At 37.4% G+C, this 27,099-nt stretch overlaps 1 protein-coding gene across 2 annotated transcripts in view; it reads right to left on the reverse strand.

Moving 5' to 3' along the window:
• Positions 1-27,099, reverse strand: part of NUFIP1 (nuclear FMR1 interacting protein 1) — a 71,687-nt gene that overhangs the window by 41,457 nt on the left and 3,131 nt on the right. For both annotated transcript variants that reach the window (XM_053707991.1, XM_053707990.1), the window contains 2 exons: positions 8,246-8,331; positions 4,415-4,519 (listed from right to left, as the gene is read on the reverse strand). In XM_053707991.1, the coding sequence (XP_053563966.1) occupies positions 4,415-4,519; positions 8,246-8,331 (191 nt within the window). The remainder of the gene's footprint in view (positions 1-4,414; positions 4,520-8,245; positions 8,332-27,099) is intronic.

The raw sequence follows: 27,099 nt of genomic DNA on the forward strand, positions 1-27,099 counted from the left end.
TTCTCGTGAGACGCCCTATTAACAGCCAATGAGAGTCTGTATGCGGTAGGCGTGAGAACCGGCTATGAACTGATTGGATTGACCGTATAAATTTCAACACCAATGATTCATTAATTTCAGAGAGCGCATAACTTTATATTCTTAAATCCTATCTAACAAAGTTGAATTCTTGGACCTAACAATTTCTAAGAGCAATGACAAATTGGTGACAGACACTTATAGAAAAGCAACTGCGACCAACAATATTTTACATGCTCAAAGCAAGCATCATCCGTCTACAATCAATAGCCTCCCATATGGCGAATATCTCAGAATAAGGAGAAATTGCACTGACATAAATTCCTTTAAAAAGTCAGCATTAGAACTACGTGACAGACTCCTTCAACGGGGCTACTCTAAAAAACTGTTAGCAAAGGCTTATCAAAAAGCCCTTACAAAAAATAGGTCAGATCTTCTTATACCGAAAAACAAAAAATGTGTATCAGAGCAAAACACTATGAGATTTATTTCAACTTATAGTAATCAAAGTGAACATGTAAATACAATAGTGAGAAAACACTGGCACATCCTTAGAAGTGACGATAGATTAAAAGGATTATTACCTGAGAAACCATCTTTCACTTTTAGGCGTAACAGGAACCTCAATGATAACTTATCACAAAGTCACTTTGATAGGAATAGGAATAGAAAACCAATTTATCAAGGCTCCACACCCTGTGGTCATTGTAAAACCTGTCAATTTATGAGTAAAAAGGAATTTATCACTGACAGATTTTTAAAAAAATGGAAAATTAAAACACACATTAACTGTCAGAGTGATAATGTCATCTACTGTCTATCATGCTCGTGTAATTTGATATACACAGGCATGACAACTCGTAAATTAAGTACAAGAATAACAGAACATCTATGTAACATACGTAATGCCCAGAAAGATCAGAAAGAAGGTAAAAAAATAACCAGTGTGGCTAGACACTTTTTATTACACCACGCAGGCAAAACTACATCTTTCAAATGTTGGGACATTGAAAGAGTTAAACCAGGGATCAGAGGTGGGAACACCGAGAATATTCTGTTACAAAAAGAAACAGGCTGGATATTTAAATTAAATTCAGTCATGCCACATGGAATGAATGAAGCAAATAATTATTGGGTATTCCTTTAATCCAAGGAATAAATCTCTTATATAGTGAGTCTCTGTGAAATTTCTTCATTGTATAATCCCTGATAAGCAAACCTTTTTGGTTGCAAATACTAGGGAACTACACTCAAAAATAAGTAAGGATGATGACCCACAGAGGTCAGATGCATATAAGGGCTTTATCCTTATAGTCATCTATTCTTACCAATTTTGAAATTAAATACAATGTAATAAATTCTATATCTAAAATGCCGCCCGTAGTGCAGTTTTAAATAATTTCTAACATCACTGTATATGCAATGGGTATTCGGACTCTAATTATTGTCTGTTATGTATATAACTATCGTTTACTATATACTACATATAACACACTATACATCATGTTTTTCATACACAGTGCATATGTATCTTCATACTAATGCAACATAATGATTTACATCATTTTTGGAGATTTGATGTATAAGTCCCAAATTAGATGGCAAATACATAGAATGTGTACATGTCGTTTATAAAAGGATTTAAAAATACATAGTACCCCACTGCATCTTTTTGAGCTCCTGAATTATTCTTAATGTAGATTCCAATGAAACATATCATACACAGTCACTCCTTATAAGCGCCCCTAATGGGTTAATGACTTTTGTAGTAATATCTTTTAGATGGGCGTGTTGCATGCCGCAAGGCTATGTGCTTTGATAATGGACACAATTTCACGAATGATCAGACATATATTAACTTTTAAATTGTGGTATGCAGGACATATATGATCACGAGTGTGAATGTATTATACAGTGCAATGGATAACACGGATGTCAAATCTTTACACTTAGCACGGAGATATAATAAAATTGCCGAAAAGTCAGGCGACTCGATCACACAAATTATACTAACGATCAAATATAGTGTCTCTTGATACGTTTGTCTCTTTGAAAATATTGGATTATACACGATAGGATTTAAGAATATAAAGTTATGCGCTCTCTGAAATTAATGAATCATTGGTGTTGAAATTTATACGGTCAATCCAATCAGTTCATAGCCGGTTCTCACGCCTACCGCATACAGACTCTCATTGGCTGTTAATAGGGCGTCTCACGAGAAAGGAATGGGATTGGTTGGAAAGCCAACAACAAGCACTACTTAAGAGGGTGGCACCGGGGCCTCGGCTTGACATATCACATTGAAAAAGGCTGAATAACACAGCCGAAACGCGTTTGTGCTCTCAGTAAGCACACTTTAGGTGTACTAACTGTTGGTTTTAACGCTGTCCCTTGTCCCTGACACCTGAAGCCGAGGGAGCTGCTATCGGCCAGGAAACAGGGGGGCTAGGTGTTCAGTTTTATGTTTGGGTACTTTTCCAAGGTGGTTCCTTGTTTTAACTAGAACCTAATAAAAATTAATAACTTTTTTTTAAAAACTACTAATTAGGAATGAGTGCTAATAAAACCCTTTTCTTTTTTGGTTCCCTTACCAATTTGTAATTGAATGTATTTTACATAACACTTTTTCTACCCAAGGGACTCAAACCATGTTAGCAGACTAAACAAACTAACCACAGGTGATATATATTTGCTGGAACACAACAGAGACATTAAAGTAATATCCTACTTTTTGCATCTAAAAGAGGTCCTTTTCAAAATGTATTTTTTAATGGACATTTGTGTTCTAACGTAAAAAAAAAAAAAATTCATTTTAAACACATTATAAAACAAACAAACAAATAATTTTACATATCAGCGGTGTTACTCTATACAAGTGCCTGTATTGGGTAAAATAATGATTGATTATCCCTGGCTAATACATGTGCACTAAATCACCATCAGATCTCTGCAGAAAATATGTACAAACCTCAAAGACATATGGGAAAACTACATTTATTTATGGTGGGGATGGTAATCTAATAATAATAATAATAATAATAATAATCTAATTAAAATCATCACATTATAAAATAAAGCTTTTAGAATCTTATATCAAAATAATCTAAGTTAAAGTGATATGAAACAGTGATATTTTAAAACAAAGTAAACCTAAAAAGAAACCGATTGTGTTAAAAATCAGCAAATATCTTACTTGTTTTCTTGCTAAATGAGCATTTAGAAATTGTAACCTATGCCTACGGCTAGACAAGCAAACAGGCATTGCAGAACTTAGGTTCTATTGCCACATGATTGTTTTGCAGCAAAAAGTCCTCAATTGAACATGGGCAATAAAAGTATTGCAGCTCGATTAGATGTCTCAACACTTCAAAGGAACAACTGCTACCTTCCCTTCCTGTAGAGACCCCAGCCCACTTGTGGAGCTGTGACAGGAAGTAATGGACATTGCACAAATGAAGTACAAAAATAACATAAAAGGTTTAAAGAGATGAATAATTTCTATTAAAGAGACATTATACACTAGATTTTCTTTGCATAAATGTTTTGTAAATGACCCATTTACATAGTTTATACAGGGTTTTTTATAAAAAAAATAAATGTATAGTTTTGCTCATTTTTAAATAACTTTGCTCTGATTTTCAGACTCCTAACCAAGACCCAAAGCTTCTAAGTAAGTTTTTAAAGGTTTTTATGCTGGATATTTATATTTAAGTATCTGTGCATATTATTCTTTATAGTATTGTCTATTACATGCAGTTTTATGAAAATTGGTGTATACAGTACTGTCCTTTCAAAGTGAAAGTAACTTTAGCTAATTAAATGCCATATTTGTATTATTTTTTTTATCTATCCATGAAAAGGGTAAAATCTGTAATGCTTCTATTACAATGTTATGCCGGCCCACTGGGATATTTTTTTTTGACAATTCAAAATCAAATGAACATCCAATCAGTGTGTGTCTCATATGACACTCTTGAAGTCCAGCCCTTTTAAAGCCCTTATAGAAAGACTATAAAGAGAGTGAGAGGCTCTCTATGTCACAGCCCAGTCAAAAGAGGAAATTAAGGGGGGTGGGTGGAGGAGGATTATAAATCTTATTATAAAATATATACACACTTTTTAAAAAAAATAATAATTAGGTGGCTTTGCTTGTATAATATATTTTTCATTGCAACATTTTTAAAAGTCTGAAATCTACCATTGTAACCAACTAATTAGTGCTTTATTTTAATTTTCTCCCCTTTAATGTGTTACCAATGATCAATAGAAAATGACTGGAAATAAAGATTTACATGAAACCTAGCACCTACTCAATACCTACAATTTATGTAATGAACACTTGTAATTATAGCATCTGTCAGAAGCACAGAATTCTGCCAACATGTTGACTCACCTTGACATGCTGTGAGATATGCTCATCATATTTATCTTGATTCTTCAAGCCACGATCACAAGTGTCACAATAGTGCGTGTAAACAGGTTCCCTTTTAATTTTATTCTGGAATAAAACAAACAACAACATACGTTAAACTAATTGTAGCATGTTTACCCTGCAGTTATAGCTCCAGATTAACTTTACTTTGGTACTGCGCATTCTTGTAAAATATGCATCTATTTAAATACATTTAGATTATCCTTAATTTGTTAGACAAGATTCCTTAGTGGCAGAGACTACCAATATAAAACAGAAAATGATATAACCCCCAATTCACCATTTTCTGAAGAAAAAGAAAATATTTTAAAAATGATAAACTTTATGATCCAGAGGCAAGGGCTCCTTTAGTTTGACGATTATCAGTTGAAACAATATACATTTAACAGTATATCTTGCTTTGCTTCTAAATGCCATAAGCTGTTATTATCTAATGGTTTTCTCAGTGATGAAGGAAAAAATCACAGAGAGATGTTTTTTGAAAGCACATTACAGACACCTTTGAGTGCTTAAAGTAATAGTAAATCTTAGCATTTGTGAAACACTAGGATTTACCAGTGGAACAAATAAAAGGGACTTTCATTCATGAAGTATAAAATACTTCATGCTGAAAGGTCCTTTATTTGTATGCAGCGTTCGCCATGCTGAGCGCCTCAGGCCGTCTGCAGTAGATCACTATTTAGCTGTGAGCTGACGTTTCCACCTTTTAGCCAATAGTCTTGCGGGCCAGCTGGCATTATGCAGGATAGCTCTAGCCCTTTCAGCTAAGAACACCTCACAGCAAAATACTGTTCTGCTGTGGGCTGCCTGGGGAGCTCAGAGAGGCGAATACTGCAGACAAATAAAATAACTTTCAGCATGAAGTATTTTATACTTCATGACTGAAAGTTCCCTTTATTTGTTGCCCTGTTAAATCCTAGCGTTTCATAAATACTAGGATTTACTATCACTTTAAGGTTCTGAGATTTGATGGAATCTTACAGAAAGAGAAAATAAATTCCACATAATAGGTGCCAAGATTCATCTTGAAGGAAGCACCAAATCCAGGCCCTTTGTAGAACATATGGGGCTGGTCGGTAACATTTGCAAGCAATTCGTCTACTAGGAGGAGCTGTGTCGTAAAAAATAAAAATTTTAACCTAAACATAAATATTTTAATTCTGGAAGAAATGTTAAGTGATTCTAGAGAGTTAGTGAGGAGCTGTAATAAACAAAACATTTAAACAACTTTTAAATTATCTTTGTTTTCTTAGCATCGTTTGTTGATGAGCATACCAAGGTAGGTTCAGCAGCAATTAATTACTGGGAGCTAGCTGGTGATTGGTGGCTTCCCATGCAAGAATTAAAGAGTGTACAGCAAAAGATCAGTGAAAATAATCTTTAAATAAAGGAAATTCAAGTGGAGTTATTTGATAGGAAGATAGTGACTATCAAGTGCTATACAGGAGGGATAGCGAAGGTAATCAGCAGTTCATTTTGGGTTTCATTAACAAAAATCACTCTAAGGAGGATGGAACAGGGAAGAGCAGGACAGCCGAACTGGAGACATAAATATGTATGATGAAAATACATTAAAGGGATAAGTGTATGGAATAGAAAAACTAAAGTTGCAAACATATTTAAATTGTTCTATTTGATTGTGTTTTCACAATTTACAATGGGCTTTGTTTCACTATCACCAGTGGCAACTGCACACTCAATACCCCAGTTATGCATAACTGAACAATCTCTACGATGTAGGCAATTTAATACACTCCAGCAGGTAAAGTATCACTGGGAACAAATTAAAAGGGAGAAAAAATAGGGTACATTGTCCCTTTAAATTTTCAAGAGCATGCAGTTTTAAGATACTTTCCAATTTACTACCATTATAAAACTGTGCAGTCTATTTATAGGCACACTTATCTACTGAGCATGTGCACAAGCTCAGTGTATACACATATGGGTCTGTGATTGGCTGTTGGCTGTCACATGATACATGGAGGCCGACAAAGTAAAAGGAAAGTTTTACATTTGTTAGAAAAAAATAATATCTACTACTCATTTAAAATTCAGAGTAAGTGCTATTACATTGTGCCCTTTTTAATTATGCAAGTCTGTATTTAATGATCCTTTAAACTTCCATTTCCCCTCTGCATCATGTGACAGCTATCAGCAAATCAGACTCGTATACAATACCTCTTGCACATGCAGCTAGGAGCTGGTGCCGCAGAAAATGTGCATATAAAAACAATGTGCACATTTTGATAATGAAAGGAAATTGTTTTGTTTTTTTGTTTGTTTTATAACATGCTCTATCTGAATCATGAATTTTAATTTTGAACTGAATGTCACTGTAATGGGACATTAAACACTAAATAAATGCTAGATAGAATGATGCATTCAAAGAAAAGATTAGTCTGGGAATAACATGTAGATGCATTTTTTAAGTTTTAGTTAGCTGTTTAAATATTGGCAAAATAAGTGTAAACGTTTTAGTGTCTATAAAACAATGGGAGCTGCCATGCTGTGTCTTAGGTTACCTTCTCTGCAGTGGCCAATTAGGGTCAGATTTGATATAAACAGGTCAGTAGAGGGTGCAGCCAATGGCTGCGTGGAATATAACAGTGTTCTATATATATATATATATATATATATATATATATATATATATATATATATCTATATATATATCTATATATATATATCTATATATATATATCTATCTATATATATCTATCTATATATATCTATCTATATATATCTATCTATCTATCTATCTATCTATATATATATATATATATATATATATATATCTATCTATATATATATATCTATATATATATATATATCTATCTATATATATATATCTATCTATATATATATATCTATCTATATATATATATATATATCTATATATATCTATATATATCTATATATATATATATCTATATATATCTATATATATCTATATATATATATATATATATATATATATATATATATATATATATATATATATATATATATATATATATATCTATCTATCTATATATCTATATATATATATATATATATATATATCTATATATCTATATATATATATATATATATATATATCTATATATCTATATATATATCTATATATATATCTATATATATCTATATATATATATCTATATATATATATCTATATATATATATCTATATATATATATATATATATATATATATATATATATATATATATATATCTATCTATCTATATCTATCTATATCTATCTATATCTATATATATCTATATATATCTATATCTATCTATAGCTATCTATATCTATCTATCTATATATATATTACCATCTCAAAGTGTTTTAATGTCCCTTTAAGAGGTAAGGGTGTGATTCTGTGTACATAGTAGTTTTGCAGAGGAACAATGGGATTAATGTTTTTTCCTCAATTCTGTATGTTTATTTTATAACATTTTTGCTGTGAAGAGGAGGCATGTTATCACTGCAGACAGACATTCTAATTATGTCTTGTATCTTGTTGGACTCTTTATATATTACGTAATAAAATAATTCCCAGTTGAAAACAAAAAGTATATGACTGCCTGCTCCCTATTTTAGTGGTCACTATGTTATAAAATCCATAAGGAAAGGGGCAGAGCACTGAGTAACCCTTACCAAAGCTCCAGGCCTACAGGAGTACATGTAAGCCATTAGTTAAATGTCATCACATAGCTAAACTTTGTAGCATCACAAAAACAAAAAAATGTACATCATGTGATCTGTCTTTTGGAACATTTCTTTATACCTTTTGATCTTTAATTCCATATTTTCCATTTGAGAAGCTATTTCCATTGTTATCTTGCTTTTGACCTTCTTGACTATGATGCCAGCCTGAAAAATAATGTTGAATGATAAGCTGAAGTTACAGAACAATTAAATTAGCACACTAAAGTATCACTATCTGGATCTACGTACATTTTCCCCCTTTAACTTTATTCATCTGTTGCCATAGTAACAGAACTCTACTCATGATGAAAAATACATTTTAGTGCAGCAATGTTATACACAGTGTGACATTTCTCTTTTAATTCTTTCAAGAACACTTCAGATAATTTGGATCACATTTTAAACAAAAAGGTCTCAATACTTGTGTGGCCCTAGTAAAAATTCTTAGTTTAAAGGGACAGTCTAGTCAAAAATGTTAAACAGCTTTCCAATTTACTTTAATCATCAATTTTGATTTATTTTCTTGGTATTCTTAGTTGAAAGCTAAACCTAGATAGGCTCATATGCTACTTTTTTAGCCCTTGAAGGCCGCCTCTTGTCTGAATGCATTTTTACAGTTTTTCACAAGAGGGCGTTATTTCGTGTGTGCCGTGTAGATAACATTGTGCTCATGCCAGTGGAGTTACCTAGGAGTCTGCAGAGGGTTAGATACAAGGTAATCACAGAGGTAAAAAGTATATTAATATAACTGTTGGTTATGCAAAGCTGGGGAATGGGTAATGAAGGGATTATCTATCTTTTTAAACAATACAAATTCTGGTGTAGGCTGTCCCTTTAATATATTTATGCTCAATTTTCTGACTCTACATTTAGTATGTGTAAATATATAATTAAATCAATTTTATATTATATATACTTGAACGCAATTTCAGGGTTTTATTCCAATGACATCCATGGTTCTCAAGCATAACAAACACTGAATATCAGAGCCCAAATACATTAGGAGACAGGAAGCCATGCACCTATACAAATGGTCCTAGCACCTAGTAATAGTTTCCTCTGGCCCTGATCTCGTTGTTCACTGGCACGGTTGTGCATTATTCTGTCCAACAACCACACCTATTATGTAAAAGCAAAGCTTCGTGCTCTGCTCTCCCACCTACTACACAGCGCTAACAGAGGTACAGTACCAAGCACGAGTGACAAAGAACCGAGAAGGTAAGTGGTAATTCATTTATTAATGATGAAAATAATTCATATAGTTGAAATTGTCCTCAAAATTGAATCTTCAAGGGACTAATAACTTAAATGCATCATATAAGGATTTGAATAGAAGTCTTAAAAGGGGCATGAAACAAATTACAGGGCTGCAGAAAACATCTAGTAATTCCAACAAATTAACATACTAGAATAGTGTGAAAAATTGTTTTGAACTCATTAACACCTTGTCTGCTGAAAATGTTTTTCCAATTTCCAAACTTCCCATCACTTGCCTTATTTGTATGGGCCAATTGAGACCGGCAATGTCACAGCACTGTGCTCAGTAGTTGTAACAGAGTTACTGGAATTGAAGACACTAAACCAAGTATTACTGAACTGCAAAGTGCAAGTATAGTAAAAAGAATGAAGCAGCCCTTTGAGACAGGGCTATTTTTCTGCATGACCCTGGCTGCAGCTTCTCATACCATGCAGTTCATGAGGCTAGTAACCTATGTGCGTACACTTTGTCATAAGTGGTGCACACATTTAGTATTAGTACTAGAGAGCAATGTTAGAATGACCTGCAGCTGTGTGTTATTGTACAGCAGAGAGATGCTCCGCACATTTTCCATAAAAGTATGCAGAGATAGCATGTAATTTTTCCCCGTTTACCTTGATGAGCCCTACAAAATGATATTTATTTATATTATAGTGGCCCCATGCACAGGGGAATATAATTTTGCCTTACCATGAAGGGTGCTGCTGATATTGCCAGCAATTATAGTTACAATTTGTAAGAACTACCGATGCCATCATGACACATGCAAGCCAAAGCGCAATAACAGCGGTTGTACTAGTAATTGTTTAATATACAGGATGTCTGTAACACAGTCGCAAAAACCCAAGAAACAGATCCATTTTTCTAAGATGCAAGGGATGCCCTACTGCAGGGGGTACCCAATAGGTAGACCGGGATCTACCAGTAGATCCCAAAGGCGCTGCTGGTAGATCTCGGCAGATGTGATCAAAATGATGTGGTCAAGTTACGCAATCTCAACACTGGGGCGTGAGTAGAGTATGGTTGCTAGGGATACCGCTTTATCTAATGCAGTGTGTGAAGGGGCAGGTTATTAAACAGTCTGATGGTCGGACACGAAAAGTGCTACAGGATTGGATTGTGAGGGACATCTATTTCAACCAATCAATGAAGATGATTTTTAAACAACCACACAATTGGCCTATCAAAAGCATGGTTGAGTGAGTACTCTCCCAATGGATATGGCGTTATAGTATAGTTAGGATGGTAAGCGCCAATAGATATAAAAAATAAAGGTGGAGGCTGCTGTGCTATGCTAAAGGAACAAGTCTGATTGACGTCTGGCAAATGAACGTGTTGACCCGGTAAGAAATGTCTGCATGGTGAGGTATGGAAATTTATTTTTTGTAAGACTCACTGGGTCATATAAGGATAAGCCCGCGGGGCAAATTAAAAGGTGGTCAGTGGCAGTAATTGGAAATCAATGTTTTGTAACATGGCACAAGGGGTTGCTCCTGTTAACCCCAATTAAATTCAGAGCTACTTTTGTCGTCAGGATTAATCTGGTGTATCTTTATGTTTTTGCACATCCATGTGTTGCTAAATCATGCAACCTTAAAGGGATATGAAACACACATTTTATTTTATGATTCAGATATAGAACATACAATTTTAAACAACTTTCTAATTTACTCCTATTATCAATTTTTCTTCATTCTCTTGGTATCGTTATTTGAAAAGCAGGAATGCAAGCTTTGGAGCAGGCCTATTTTTAATGGGTAGATCTCGTTTAGCTGGTCATTTGAAAAGAAGATCCCAACACAAAAAAGTGTGGGCACTCCTGCCCTACTGCATACATTTATTAAGCCCTGAGTTAAACACACAAGTTACAAAGAAAAAGCTATAAGACACTGGTATCACAGGATTTTAAAGGATTTACACAGGCAAGATATATATGGCCAAAGCAAAACTAAAAAATGGCAGCCATTTAATTCAATATAGATATAGATGAAGATTGTCTAATATATGTAAAAGGACATTCAAGTCAAAAGAAACTTTCATGGCTCAGATAGGGCATGTAATTTTAAACAACGTTCCAATTTACTTTTATCATCAAAATTTGCTTTGTTATCTTGGTATTCTTAGTTAAAAGCTAAACCTAGGTAGGCTCATATGCAAATTTCTAAGCCATTGAAGGCCGCCTCTTATCTGAATGCATTTGACAGTTTTTCACAGCTAGATGACGTTAGTTCATTTGTGTCCTATAAGTTACAAATGTGCTCACACCTGTGGATTTACTTATGAGAGGGCACTGATTGGCTAAAATGCAAGTCTCTCAAAAGAACTGAAATAAGGGGGCAGTCTACAGATGTTTAGATACAAGGTAATCACAGAGGTATAAAGTGTATTAATATAACTGTGTTGGGTATGCAAAACTGGGGAATGGGTAATAAAGGGATTATCTATCTTTATAAACTATAAAGATTCTGGAGTAGACTGTCCCTTTAAATTAAGTTTCCCCCCACTTAAACTTTAATATAAATAGAGCAGGGCCCTCTTCCTCCTGTACTAGATTTGTTTAGCCCGTTATGTTTTTGTATCTTATCACACAACCTTGTCATTGTACCTAGCGCTACGGAATTTTACCAATAATAATAATAATAAATTAAATATAATTTAATATTCTTTATGGCATCATAAAGCTGAAGATTAGTGTATTACATCTAGCATATTCTCATAACACAAAACACAATATTTACAGCAAAAATATTATTTTTTTAATTTTCCTTTTAAATCCCCCCTCCAGGAGTTTTATTTATTTAATTTTTTAGCAAGCGTATAGTGCAGGGTTCTTCAAACTACGGGTCGGGACCCATTACTGGGTCGCAAAAACCATGTTTACTGGGTCGCGACTTGTGTCTGGTGTGTGTGTCTATATAAGTGTGTGTGTGTGCACGTTTTATATAAGTGTGTGTGGTATGTTCGCTATTTTAATGTGCGTGTTATTGTGTGTGTGTTATATGAGAGTGTGTTTGTGTGTGGTATGTGTGCTATTTTAACGTGTGTGTGTGTGTTATATGAGAGTGTGTTTGTGTGCGGTATGTGTGCTATTTTAATGTGTGTGTTATTTGGAGTGTGTGGTGTGTGTTATTTGAAATTGTGTGTGTGTGTGGTATGTGTGCTATTTGAATATGTGTGTTAAATAAGTGTGTGTGTAAGGGGGGGTATGCATGCTTTTTGAAAGTATGTGTTATTTGGGGTGCATGGCATGTGATATTTGAAAGTGTGTGTGTGTGGTATGTGTGTTATATGGGGGGGTGTTTGTGTGTGCTATGTGGTGTGTGTGGTATGTGTGCTGTTTGAATGTGTGCGTTATTTGGGGGGGGGGTGCTGTATGAGAGTGTGTGGTGTGTGTCTGGGGTGTGTATGTTGTATGAGAGTGTGTGGTGTATGTGTGCGCTGTATAAGTGCACAGTGTGTGTGTGTGGTGTGTGCGTTTACAACACTTTCAAATTTGACTACAATCAGGAATAAAGTACACACTATGTTAGTCACTTTGCCAAAAATTGCAGTTATCTTGCTGTATATTATCTCAGACAGAGCATAAAAATAGGGTCACAAAAGTATGTGGTATTATGGCACTGGGTCTTGGGGAAAAAAGTTTGAAGAAACCTGGTATAGTGCAACCAATAGGAGAGGGCCCACATGCACTATGTGAGAGCATGCTGCTAACATCATATCATCTGTGCAAACCAACGCCTAGATTTAGAGTTTTGTCTGTAAAGACCCGCGGTGCTAACGCTGCCTTTTTTCCCAGCGCACCCTTAAAGGGACAGTCTACACCAGAATTTTTATTGTTTTAAAAGATAGATAATCCCTTTATTACCCATTTCCCAGTTTTGCATAACCAACACAGTTATAATAATATACTTTTAACCTCTGTGATTATCTTTTTTCTAAGCCTCTGCAAACTGCCCCTTTTTTCAGTTCTTTTGACAGACTTGCAGTCTAGCAAATCAGTGCCTGCTCCCAGATAACACTATGCTTGTGCACGAGAAGTTATCTATATGAAATACGTGAACTAACTCCCTCTAGTGGTGAAAAACTGTTAAAATGCATTCTGAAAGAGGTGGGCTTCAAGGTCTAAGAAATTAGCATATGAACCTCCTAGGTTAAGCTTTCAACTAAGAATACCAAGAGAACAAAGCAAAATTGGTGATAAAAGTAAATTGGAAAATTGTTTAAAATTACATGCTCTATCTGAATCATGAAAGTTTATTCTGGCCTAGACTGTCCCTTTAAGACAACGCTGGTATTTAGAGTTGTCTGAATGGCTGAGTTAGGCTCAGAAAAGGGAGCGTTGAGCATAATTTAGCGCCTACGGTAGTGGTAAGCTGGAAAAACGTGCTTGATATCCCCATAGGAAACAATGGGGCTGAGCTGGTTGAAAAAAAACCTAACACCTGCAAAAAAGCAGCGTTCAGCTCCTAACGCAGCCCCATTGTTTCCTATGGGGAAACACTCTCTAAGTCTACACCTAACACCCTAACATGAACCCAGAGTCTAAACACCCTTAATCTTACACTTATTAACCCCTAATCTGCCGCCCCGCTATCGCCGCCACCTACATTATCCCTATAAACCCCTAATCTGCTGTCCCTAACATTGCCGACACCTATATTATATTTATTACCCATAATCTGCCCACCCACGTCGCCGCCACCTACCTACACTTATTAACCCCTAATCTGCCCACTGAACCTCGCCCCCAATGTCGTCGCTACTATAATAAATTTATTAACCCCTAAACTTAAGTCTAACCCTAACACCTCCCTAACATAAATATAATTTAAATAAAACTAAATAATATTCCTATAATTAAATAAATTAATCCTATTTAAAACTAAATACTTACCTAGAAAATAAACCCTAATATAGCTACAATATAACTAATAATTACCTTGTATCTATTTTAGTATTTATATTTATTTTACAGGCAACTTTGTATTTATTTTAACTAGGTACAATAGCTATTAAATAGTTAATAACTATTTAATAGCTACCTAGTTAAAATAATTACAAAATTACTTGTGAAATAAATCCTAACCTAAGTTACAATTAAACCTAACACTACACTATCATTAAATTAATTAAATAAATTAACTACAATTACCTACAATTAAATTTAATTAAATAAACTAATCTATAATACAAAAACAAACACTAAATTACAGAAAATAAAAAAATATTACAAGAAGTTTAAACTAATTACACCTAATCTAAGCCCCCTAATAAAATAAAAAAGCCCCCCAAAATAATAAAATGCCCTACCCTATTGTAAATTACAAAAGTAATCAGCTCTTTTACCAGCCCTTAAAAGGGCTTTTTGCGGGGCATTGCCCCAAAGTAATCAGCTCTTTTACCTGTAAAAAAAAAAAATACAACCCCCCCCCCCCACAACATTAAAACCCACCACCCACATACCCCTACTCTAACCCACCCAAACACCCCTTAAAAAAACCTAACACTAACCCCCTGAAGATCTCCCTACCTTGAGTCGTCTTCACCCAACCGGGCCGAAATCTTCATCCAAGGTGCGCAGAAGAGGTCCTTCATCCGGTAGAAGTCTTCATCCAGGCGGCGCACTCTACTGGCTGATTGGAACAGCCAATAGAATGTGAGCTCAATCCGATTGGCTGATTGGATCAGCCAATCGGATTGAACTTCAATCTGATTGGCTGATTGAATCAGCCAATCAGATTTTTCCTACCTTAATTCCGATTGGCTGATAGAATCCTATCAGCCAATCGGAATTGAAGGGATGCCATCTTGGATGACGTCACTTAAAGGTACTGTCATTGTGTAAGAAGATTCCGTATGAAGAGGATGGCTCTGCATCGGCACCTTGGAAGATAGCTCCGCTCCGGATGGATGAAGATTGAAGACGCCGCCTGGATGAAGACTTCTACAGGATGAAGGACCTCTTCTGCGCACCTTGGATGAAGATTTCGGCCCGGTTGGGTGAAGACGACTCAAGGTAGGGAGATCTTCAGGGGGTTAGTGTTAGGTTTTTTTAAGGGGTGTTTGGGTGGGTTAGAGTAGGGGTATGTGGGTGGTGGGTTTTAATGTTGTGGGGGGGGGTTGTATTTTTTTTTTTTTTTTTTTACAGGTAAAAGAGCTGATTACTTTGGGGCAATGCCCCGCAAAAAGCCCTTTTAAGGGCTGGTAAAAGAGCTGATTACTTTTATAATTTAGAATAGGGTAGGGCATTTTATTATTTTGGGGGGCTTTGATTAGGTGTAATTAGTTTAAACTTCTTGTAATATTTTTTTTATTTTCTGTAATTTAGTGTTTGTTTGTTTTTTGTATTATAGATTAGTTTAATTAAATTTAATTGTAGGCAATTGTAGTTAATTTAATTAATGTAATGATAGTGTAGTGTTAGGTTTAATTGTAACTTTATTTCACAGGTAATTTTGTAATTATTTTAACTAGATAGCTATTAAATAGTGATTAACTATTTAATAGCTATTGTACCTAGTTAAAATAAATACAAAGTTGCCTGTAAAATAAATATAAATCCTAAAATAGATACAATGTAATTATTAGTTATATTGTAACTATATTAGGGTTTATTTTCTAGGTAAGTATTTAGTTTTAAATAGAATTTATTTAATTATAGGAATATTATTTCGTTTTATTTAAATTATATTTATGTTAGGGGGTGTTAGGGTTAGACTTAGGTTTAGGGTTAATAACTTTATTATAGTAGCGGCGACGTTGGGGGTGGCAGATTAGGGGTTAATACAATTTATTATAGTGTTTGCAAGGTGGGAGTGCGGCGAGGTCCAGTCGGCAGATTAGGGGTTAATAAGTGTAGGTAGGTAGCGGCAACGTTGGGGGGGGGGGCAGATTAGGGGTTAATAAATATAATGTAGGTGTCGGTGATGTTAGGGGCAGCAGATTAGGGGTTCATAGCTATAATGTAGGTGGTGGCGGTGTGCGGTCGGCAGATTAGGGGTTAAAAAATGTTATTAGAAGGTTTGCTATGTGGGGGGGCCTCGGTTTAGGGGTGCATAGGTAGTTTATGGGTGTTAGTGTACTTTATAGCACAGTAGTTAAGAGCTTTATGTTCCAGCGTTAGCCCATAAAGCTCTTAACTACTGACTTTTTTTGGTGGTAGGAGTCTTGTCGGTAGAGACTCTACCGCTCACTTCTTCCAAGACTCCAAATACCAGTGTTAGGCAAATCCTATTGAAAAGATAGGATACGCAATTGACGTAAGGGGATCTGCGGTAGCCTGGAGTCGCGGAAAGAAAGTGAGCGGTAGACCCTTTCCTGCCTGACTCTAAATATCAGCGGGCGGTAAAAAGCAGCGTTAGGACCCCTTAACACTGCTTTTGACGGCTAACGCCAAACTCTAAATCTAGGCGCAAGATTTTAGCGGGTTACTGTTGCACAAGAATGGATTTGGCACAGAAAATAGCCGAGCGGAACAATGAGCCGTCTTCTTCGGCATTCTGAGGTTTACAAACCTTTCAAATGCACATCTCTACAAAGTATTATGGTGCCACTAATGTGTTTAAAAAAAAAAAAAAAAAAAAGTCATACATGGGTTATCACAATGAACTAAAAGTGATTTCAAAATTGAAAACACAGCAAAAAAGCTATTCAATGCACTTAAAACAGGGATTTGGATGGATTGGAACGGGTCCTCAGAGTATCAACATGACAAATATCTAAGATGGCTCATGCGTTCAGCGACATATTTGTATGAGATTCAGAAGTCAACTAGAGCACTTAGGAGCAAGACCCACATTTTAGTTGATAGAGGAACATTATACATGTTAGCCCCTTGCACCATATGGATGTAGGTACTACATCACACAGTATTTTGCCAAGTGTAATGTGTTGACATAGTACCTACGTCAAGCACAGAGGTGCCTGTTGTAGTCCCCACTGTCAGCTTAGATAGAGGGAGCTACAACCAGGAAGCATCTGCATTCATAAGGTAAAGGGGTACGACTTGTGCCAGATCGTCAATAGTTACAGAGAGTGACACTGTCTGTGTCACTCTCTATAACAATCATCTGTTGGTGACAAGTGGGAGTGGTGGGAGAGGAGGGAGGGGTGATGTTCCCTACACTACAGCAAAAAAGGTTATGAATTGGCCTAGGCTACAGAAAAAAAATAGAAGGTAAAAGCGCTGTTTGGGAGGTATGAGGGTAATCTTTACACTATAGCAAAAATTAACCCCTTCAGTGCCAGGAATTGCAAACGTGTGTTGCGCAGCTGCAATAAGAGGCCTTCTAACTGCCAAAAACCAATGGCAAAGCCATGCATGTCTACTGTTTCTGAACAAAGGAGATTACTGAGAAGCGTTCACAACCTTGTGTCTTATGACTGCAGTAGTTGTGTGCAAATAATTTCAGTGAGAAACCCAAAGTTTGCAAAAAAGTTTTACATTTTTTATATGGTCATATTTGGAGGCCAAATAGTGGCATGAAATATACCAAAATGGGCCTAGATCAATACCTTGGGTTGTATACTTTAAAATATATATATACAGTTTTGATGGGTAAAAAAAATATATATATAATAAAAAAATAAAAAAGCCGGGGGCGGAGCCGGCCGGGAAAGAACATGGCCGCAACTAACTGAAGCTCCGGCTACATCCACTTGATATAAGCATAGCTAAGGGGGCTAAAGCAAAGTAAACGGGCATGCAATAACGTGCCATAATCTCTGAATTAGGGGGTTAGGTGTGGAGACCGAAAACAGGCATATAAACGGCGGAGAAACCCAGACTACAGCGGTCATTAGCAGAGGCCTCTCGGAATCACCCACGTGGCGAGCAGCGTCTCGCGGTTAGAGAAGGACCGACAACTTGGGACATACAGAGCAGTGCACTTACAAAGGTATCCTCAGACACCGGCTTCCAAGACACCGATTGCCACCTCCGGCCAGACGCTACAGAACCCGATACAGGGAACGAGCCTCTTGGAAACACAGACACAGAATCAACCCTGTAACAAACAGGAGAGAGCAGCAGCGACACCAAACATTAAGTAAGTCGCACATCCCAACGTTATAACAGTTTATTAACCACATATGTGAAGAGAGAGGCCCTGCACACTGAACGATATATCAGCTAAAGGGACACAAACCAAAACCACATAACACAGACGGAGCTAGTTGCCACGCACATAAGAAACTAGGCCCTGGGGACATAACTCCGCAGAGACACATCACTACTTTATTCTGGGGGAAATACAGAGGAAAAGGACCCCCGATAGGGCCATCATTATTGTTACCACTCTATGTTAATACTGCCATATGGCTACCAGAAAACAGAAACCTGACAAGCAACAGAAAACTACAACCCCTGGTGGGGGGAAATTAAATGCATTCTTTAAGCCATTTGACAATGTAAATGCGCTTTCTGTGGAAACTGCACAGTTAGACATGTCGGATCTCACGGATCACGCAACTGATCACACACCTATAACGCGGGCAGACCTTAACCTACTACCCACTAAAGATGACCTGAGCACATTTATGACCCATGTCAGCAAGGCAATAAAAGACGGTTTAGCTGAAGTTAAGAGAGATGTTAACGCACTGGGTCACAGAGTACTGCATTTGGAGGAACAAGCAGAGGAATACACCAGAACCACAGATGACATGACTATAACATTACAGCAACAGAACACGACAATATTGCAACTGCAATCCCAAGTCGAAGACCTTGATAATAGAGGCAGACGTCAAAACCTGAGAATCAGGGGGGTGCCAGAGGAAATTACACCACCACAAATTCCATCATACCTACAAAACCTATTCAAATTTTTACTAGGTCTAGGCAAAGATGACATGATATCTTTAGACAGAGCACACCGTGCCCTTAGACCCAAACCATCGCCATCGGCACCCCCTAGAGATATAATATTATGTTGCCACAAGTTTGCAGATAAGGAGAGAATCATGCTGGCGGCAAGAAAAAGTTCCCCACTTAGATTCGGGGAGGACTCTCTACAGATCTTCTCAGACCTGAGCCCACTAACATTAGCAAAGAGGAAGGAGGCGAGATACCTTACATTGCATTTAACAGACTTAAATATACCCTACAGATGGGGTTTTCCCTTTGCTATAAAAGTCATTAAGGACAATAAAACATACACATATAAAGACCCCGAAGACATAGAAACATTCTGCCAACAGCTTGACATCCCACAACCCAAGTTGCCTTCAATAAAAGATCTCATCACAGATAAACCTTCACAAAAGAAAACTCCGAAAACTAATCAACAATCAAACTGGTCAACAGTACCGAAGAAAAGAAGAAACAACTCCACAACTTCACAGGCCCAATCGGAAGCGGACTCTGAACCATCATGAAGGGAGTACTTTATTTCCTTTTATATTTGTTCTGCACTTACTATAACTCCCTAAGAGAGTTCTGAACAAAGACTATTGCGGGAATGTCCACCCAAATGAAAAGACTCTAGTATATAGTACAAAGCTATAATAGGTTGCTCAGTGACCCATGGAAATTCCCCCCCCTCCTCCCTCTCCACCCCATACCCCTTTAACTTAAAAGCTAGCCCCCATGACCACAACAAATATCTTGACATAATATCAAGAATGGATAGGCACAATAGATGCCTTTCTCCCCCTACCACTCTTGCCTACCATCCCCTCTCAACGGAAGCAAGAAAATTCATTTCCCTAATTCCCCATTACCTTGCCCCCCCCCTAATTGTACGATGATAGTACATCGTACTCTACGACAAATGGAATGTTATTGTTATTGTTGTTTGATACTTTTACCATTGTTATTTTACTTACATGTTTTGCTTATTTATTTCAGTATTGGAACCACCATCCATCCTTTTTCTTTTTTCTGTGTCATTTCCGGAGAACTGATTACAGCCCTCTTATCTACAACTCTCTTCCACTCTTACCTACGCTGTACCAGTAAAGTATTACAAACCAAGCTACAGATGATCCTCCTGAGGGTAAGACCACATTGTTCGCTAACACACACACTCCAACATGGCTGACCCAGCAGTAAACATTATATCTCAGAATGTGAAGGGCCTCAACTCCCCTACGAAGAGAGCGATTGCACTGCGCAGCTTAGCTAAGCATAAAAATGCAATCATATTCCTACAGGAGACACATTTCATAAGGGAGTCAGAACCTAAGTTTCACTCAAAAGAATTCACAACAAGTTATTACAGCTCAGACAGAGTTAAAAAGAACGGGGTATGCACTTTAATACATAAAAACATACAATTCCAACTTAACAAACAGATTGTTGATACAGAAGGCAGAATATTGATCCTAACAGGTTTACTGTTCCACCAACCTGTGACGTTAGTAAATGCATATGCCCCCAACGGTAAGAAAGCCCAATTTTTCCAGACACTACAGAACCTAGTAGTAGAAAATAAAATTGGTACTCTCATTTTAGGAGGAGATTTAAACGTCGCTCTAAACCCAACACTGGACGCTTCCTCTCACAGACCAACAGCTCAAACACGACCTCCTAACATAGTATACAAATTCCTAACACATTTAGGCTTACTTGATACATGGAGACTAAAACACCCGTCACAGCGCAACTACACCTTTTTCTCCTTCCCCTGGTCAGTGTACACTAGAATCGACTATATCTTCATAGACAGAAACCACCTCTCTTTACTTAAAGACGCAGACATCCAGCCAACACCATGGTCAGATCACTCTCAAGTATGTGCCCAACTACTATGGCCCGACCACCCAACGACCCCCTATATTTGGAGAATGGACGACTCGTTATTACATCAACCAGACACAACTGACGCCTTGGCAACTTCACTAAAGGAATACTTTAGCATTAACGCTACTCCAGACACCTCTCCACACATGTTATGGGAGGCTCACAAAGCGGTACTCAGAGGCCACTGCATTAAACACACTTCATATAGGAAGAAAAGGTACAATCAGACAATAGATGCCCTGACCACTCAATTAGCCGGCTTGGAACTCTCCCACAAAAATTCTCCGAAAGACAATACATTACTTAAAAGGGTGACAGACACCAGACAAGAACTTAATAAAATACTCTTGAAAGAGGCCCAGAGACGTGCATTAAATCTTAAAAAAATCTACTTTTTCGAGGGCAACAGAGCAGGTTCGCTCCTAGCCAGAGCCCTAAAAACCCAGACACTAAAAGCACAGATACATAAGTTAACAACCCCTGACAAGCGGGATATACTAGACAGTGAAGGTATTGCTAACCACTTTAAAGAATATTACGCTAAGTTATATAACCTTAGCAAAGACGACACACCAGAACACCTAACGCAGATGCGGGCATACATTAACGACGCAGACCTACCCTCTTTGCAACCAGAGCAACGCACTACACTAGAAAACCCAATAAGCTTGTTAGAGGTCTTGTCTGCAATAAAAGATTTACCCACAGGTAAAAGTCCGGGTCCAGACGGCTTCTCAAACACATACTATAAGACTTATAAACATATCCTAGCCCCACACCTACTTAAATTATTCCAAACATTGGAGAACGAGGGCTCTTTCTCGCAAGACATGCTGTCGGCACATATTTCTGTAATACCCAAACCCCAGAAAAGTCCAACAGACCCCAGTAGTTATAGGCCGATATCCCTCCTAAACACGGATATAAAAATTTTAGGCAAAATCTTAGCAAAAAGAATCAACGTAGTACTGCAGTCCCTAATACATACGGACCAAGTGGGATTTGTCCCGGGGCGGGAGGCAAGGGACAATACAATAAGAGCCCTGACTTTAATATCATACGCTAAACATAACAAAATTCCATCAGCCCTCTTAGCGGTAGACGCCGAGAAGGCGTTCGATCGCATAAATTGGAGATTTCTTGAAGAGACACTAAAGGCGATGGGATTTGGACCACACATGATCTCACGCATACTTAGCCTATACACCAGTCCCACCGCTAAAGTTAAGGCAAATGGAATGCTATCAAACCCCTTCCAAATCCAAAACGGCACACGACAGGGTTGCCCCTTGTCGCCCATATTGTTTATTCTAACAATGGAGGTCTTTGCTACACATATTAGAAATAACAATGAGATACATGGTATAAAGATAGGCCCTCACGATTTTAAAATTGCATTATATGCTGACGACGTACTATTCACAATTACTGATCCACACTGCACAGTTCCTATAATCTTAAAAGAAATTAACACCTTCGGCCGGTTCTCGGGTTTCTCGATAAACCCGCAGAAATCGGAGATTCTAAATATTTCCATGGCCCAGACTGATTTTCTTAATGTTTCAAACACCTGCCCAATGACTGTCCGAGACAGGTCCATAAAATACTTAGGGATACATATCTCCCCTAACCACACACAACTATTTAAAGAAAATTACACCAAACTTTTATTAGCAACGCAACAAGATCTTCGCACTTGGTCTTTAAAACCAATTTCATGGTGGGGACGCACACAATGCATTAAAATGACCACTTTGCCCAGGGTATTGTACCTACTTCAAGCGGTACCCATAACTCTTCCCAAATGGTACCTAGCTCAACTCCAAAGACATATAAATGCTTTTATTTGGGGGAAAAGGAAAACCTAGGATTAACAAATCCAACATGTACAGAGCCACAATAAATGGAGGACTGGGGTTACCAGACTTAACAGTATATTATAACGCAGTCACCTTACAAAGAATTCTAGACTGGCATAGAGCAGGTGACTCGAAAGCCTGGGTATCCTTAGACTCTAACATCCTTAGAGTTCCTTCAGTGGGAGCTCTATGCTGGGTACCAAAATCTTTACGGCCCCCACAGTGTTATGATCTAATGATTCATAAACATGTTTTTGACTCCTGGGATAATATTAATCTTCACCAGACGTATCTCACTGGAGCTCGCTCCCCTCTTTTTCCCATACCACTGAACGCTGAGATGATAGGAGGGTTGGATAAAGGACAACAGAGACTAACTGAATGGGGATACACAGTGCCACTAAAAGAATTTACGCTTCATGGGAAGTTAGCAGGGAGAGAAAGTCTAAGTGCAGTGGCGGGAGGACGATACTCTAACTGGTTAAAATATTCTCAACTACACCATTTTATATACACTTCACCACACCAAAAAGACTTCCTTAGGGAACTGACACCGTTCGAAACTCTTTGCATAAATACAACTCCTCTGCGGCACTCACTGTCATTGACACGCAAACTTATACAAACAGAACACACACACACGCTCCCCTCATACACGACCAAATGGCACGAGGAGCTGGGACATGATATAAATGGGAAGGATTGGAAGAAAATCTTTCAAAACACAAAAAAGTCGTCAAGCTCACCCCAAATGTTAGAACTTAATTTTAAAGTGCTACTGAGATGGTACTTAACACCTTCACGCATCCACTCCATCTACCCGGAGGCAAGCAGTAACTGCTGGAGAGGTTGCCCTACTAGAGGCCAATACCTACATATGTGGTGGGAATGTGATGTAATCAAACCACTCTGGTGCGAAATAGAAACTTTTTATAGGCAAATACTGACTGAGGAATTTGAGCTGACACCCAGACTAGCGTTATTAAATGACCTCCCCCCGTTCCCTTGCAAACTGAGACTTAGACTTTTACAAATAGGCATCACAAGCGCCAAATCTCTAATAGCGTTTCATTGGAAAACACAACACAGGCCAACGCTATTAGAATGGATCAATAAGGTCACGGACATGCTAGCACTCGAGGAATATAGTTACTACAAAAGAAAACAGATCGGCACTTTTGCAGACATTAAATTTCTCTGGGAAGAACTAACTACACGGCAGGTCCCTTTACGTAGGCCAATAACATAAAGTCCCTTCTCTCCCTATTTACCTGTCTCTCTCTTCGTTTCCTCTTATATCTCTTGTTGACGCTGATCTCGGGGGCCCCCCCCCCCCCTTGGAAGGAATGGTGGTTCCAAAGTTTATAGTTAAGTTTATCGTTACAAAGTTATGAGAATAATTTCACCAAGGAGCAACGAAACTACACACCTATGTGTTAACATCATCCAAATCGTTACATTGGGAGAAGACTGTAAAAGACTATATTTATGTAATTGTTGTCTCTTAATTTTCTATTTTTCTTCCATGCTCTGTACATTTTTTTTATTTTTGTGGATGACAATAAAGCTCTTTGAAAACCTAAAAAAAAAAAAAAAAAAAAAAAAAAAAAAAAAAAAAGCCCTATTTCCGTTTAAACAGAGTGATAGCAATAATGCTAACAATTCTCCAGTACTTTGGGCAAGTTTTCTCTGAAATCCACGGTATACTGTTGAAAATAGCTACCTTGTCGGGATTTGCTACCTTGACATGCGCATGCTCACAATTATGAAATCACACTATACATATGTTTGAAAGGAATGCGTGGAATGTGATTATATAATCAATAGCATGCGCAGATGCAGGAAGCAAATCTCTACAAGGGAACTGACCTGCTACTTCCATTGTATGCGTTGTTAATCACACATGTACACAGCACTGTAATTTCCCCCATCTTCACTATCTTTTTTGCCTCCGCCCTTGGGGGTTCAAGGGGGGCACCCTGCTGATCCTCTGGCATCCACCCCAAGTGAACCTCAGGGTTTGCCCCATAAACCACCCAGGCAAAGGCAAAAAAGATAGTGGAGAATGGGGAATTACAGTGCAGCATGTCTATGTGTCTGATAGTGATTAACAAAGCATACACTGGGCGTCTTATTGGCCACGTTCGGTCAGTGCTTACACACAGCGCCGGCACATAGGACGTGGTGATGACATGGCGCTGTGGGTACGTCACCAGTTAGGGAGCTTTGACAAAACACTCCCATCTCAACGTCCCACGTCACCACGCATTGACAGAGTAGTAGGCATGCGCAAAAGGGATCTGCATAGTAGAGACGCTTCTAATTGCATGCAATATTTCTAATACCTTTTAAGTATTAGAAATATTGCATGCAAATAGAAACATCTTACATATTAATTATATATTGTAATCCATTATTGTGCAGTAGATCCCTTTGCACATGCAAACATTTATTATTAGCTCCTTTACATCCTTACTTGTGAAAGTATTATTAAATTTGCAACACCTATTTATAAAAAACAAACAAAAAAAAAACATGTTGATTGGAGTAGCCCTGTTAGTCCAAAGATTATATCTTGAAACACAGGCTAAAAAGACAGAAAGTGTTACAGAGGTCTGAACGCAGGGGGCGGAGGGGGTGTCATAAAAATCATGATGGGGGTTTAGGAGACAGGCAAACAGTGTCAGTAAAAGATAACAGGCAGGGGAAATATATGGTTATACACAAAGCATATACTGACAGTTATATATCAACATAGAATCAATATGAATAAAGATGGGAAATTAGGTATACAGGGGGATATAAGATATTCAAAAAAGGACAAAAAAAAAGGGGATATAATAATAATGACAAAAGTGTGGACATAGGCTTACGTGCGTACCTATGCATAGAGAGTGTGGAATATAAAATGTAATTGACTACAGTACAGTATATGAAAGTACATTACAAAAAAAAAATTGATAATGGGTTAAGAAACCAGAGTCCACATTTAGTCCAGAATTTAGCAAGTGAAGTGTATTATTTTCATTTCAAATGTTTTTTCTTTCCATGGTGTTTTTGAAGTTGCCTCTGTGAATCTTGACTTTGAGGTTTTGGATGGAGTGGTCAGGTTGGGTGAAATGGTGACCAACATGGATGCAGTATTTTGGTTCACAGTGCTTCTACAGTCAGAAAACTTACAGATTTATACTCACCCACAATTATTTCAACTTCAATAACTCCATCTATTTTCAAACCATGGGAACAGCCATGGGCACCACAATAGGCAAACCTCTTCATGGCTGATTTAGAACAGAGATTCCTAGCTACCCACCCTCACAAACTCTTCAAATACTTTCGCTACATAGATATTTTCATCATATGGACAGAAGGAGGAAAAAACCTAGAACATTTTCATAAATCATTTAATCTATTTCATGCATCAATCAAGCTTAAAATTGACTTTTCTAGAGTCCATGTCAGCTTGTGTCAGCTTCCTGGATACAACAATATCCATCACAAATGGCAAATTACACTCATCTGTATGCAGGAAACCAACAGATAGATGCAGCTACCTCCACAGGTCCAGCTCCCATCCCAATCACATTAAAAAATCCATAATCTACAGTCAGGCCATCAGATATCACAGAATTTGCTCAGACACCAAGGACCGTGACATACACCTCATCACACTGTCCCAATTATTCAGAGAAAAAGGTTACAAAACAAGGGTTCTAAACAAACAAATTAACTCTGCCCTCAATACCCCATGTGAACAGTTGCTACAATACAGGGAGAAGAAAAACATATTGCGTATCCCACTAGTAGTCAAATATATCCCTGCTGTAGAAGAAATACGAAAAATCATAAAAGACTTACAGCCACTACTCTTAGAGGATCCCACAATCAAAAAAATCTTTCCAAAACCCCCTATCCTGGCACTCAGACAACCACCCAACCTAAAACAGAAATTGGTCCACAGAAAGCTACACCTTGATAAAAAGAACACCCAGAATGGAACCAAGCGCTGCAACAAAGCTCTTTGCAAACTATGTCAACACATTTGTGAAAGCATCACCGCTAATCACAAGAGT

This window comes from Bombina bombina, chromosome 3, assembly GCF_027579735.1.
Source record: "Bombina bombina isolate aBomBom1 chromosome 3, aBomBom1.pri, whole genome shotgun sequence".
Lineage (NCBI taxonomy): Eukaryota > Metazoa > Chordata > Amphibia > Anura > Bombinatoridae > Bombina > Bombina bombina.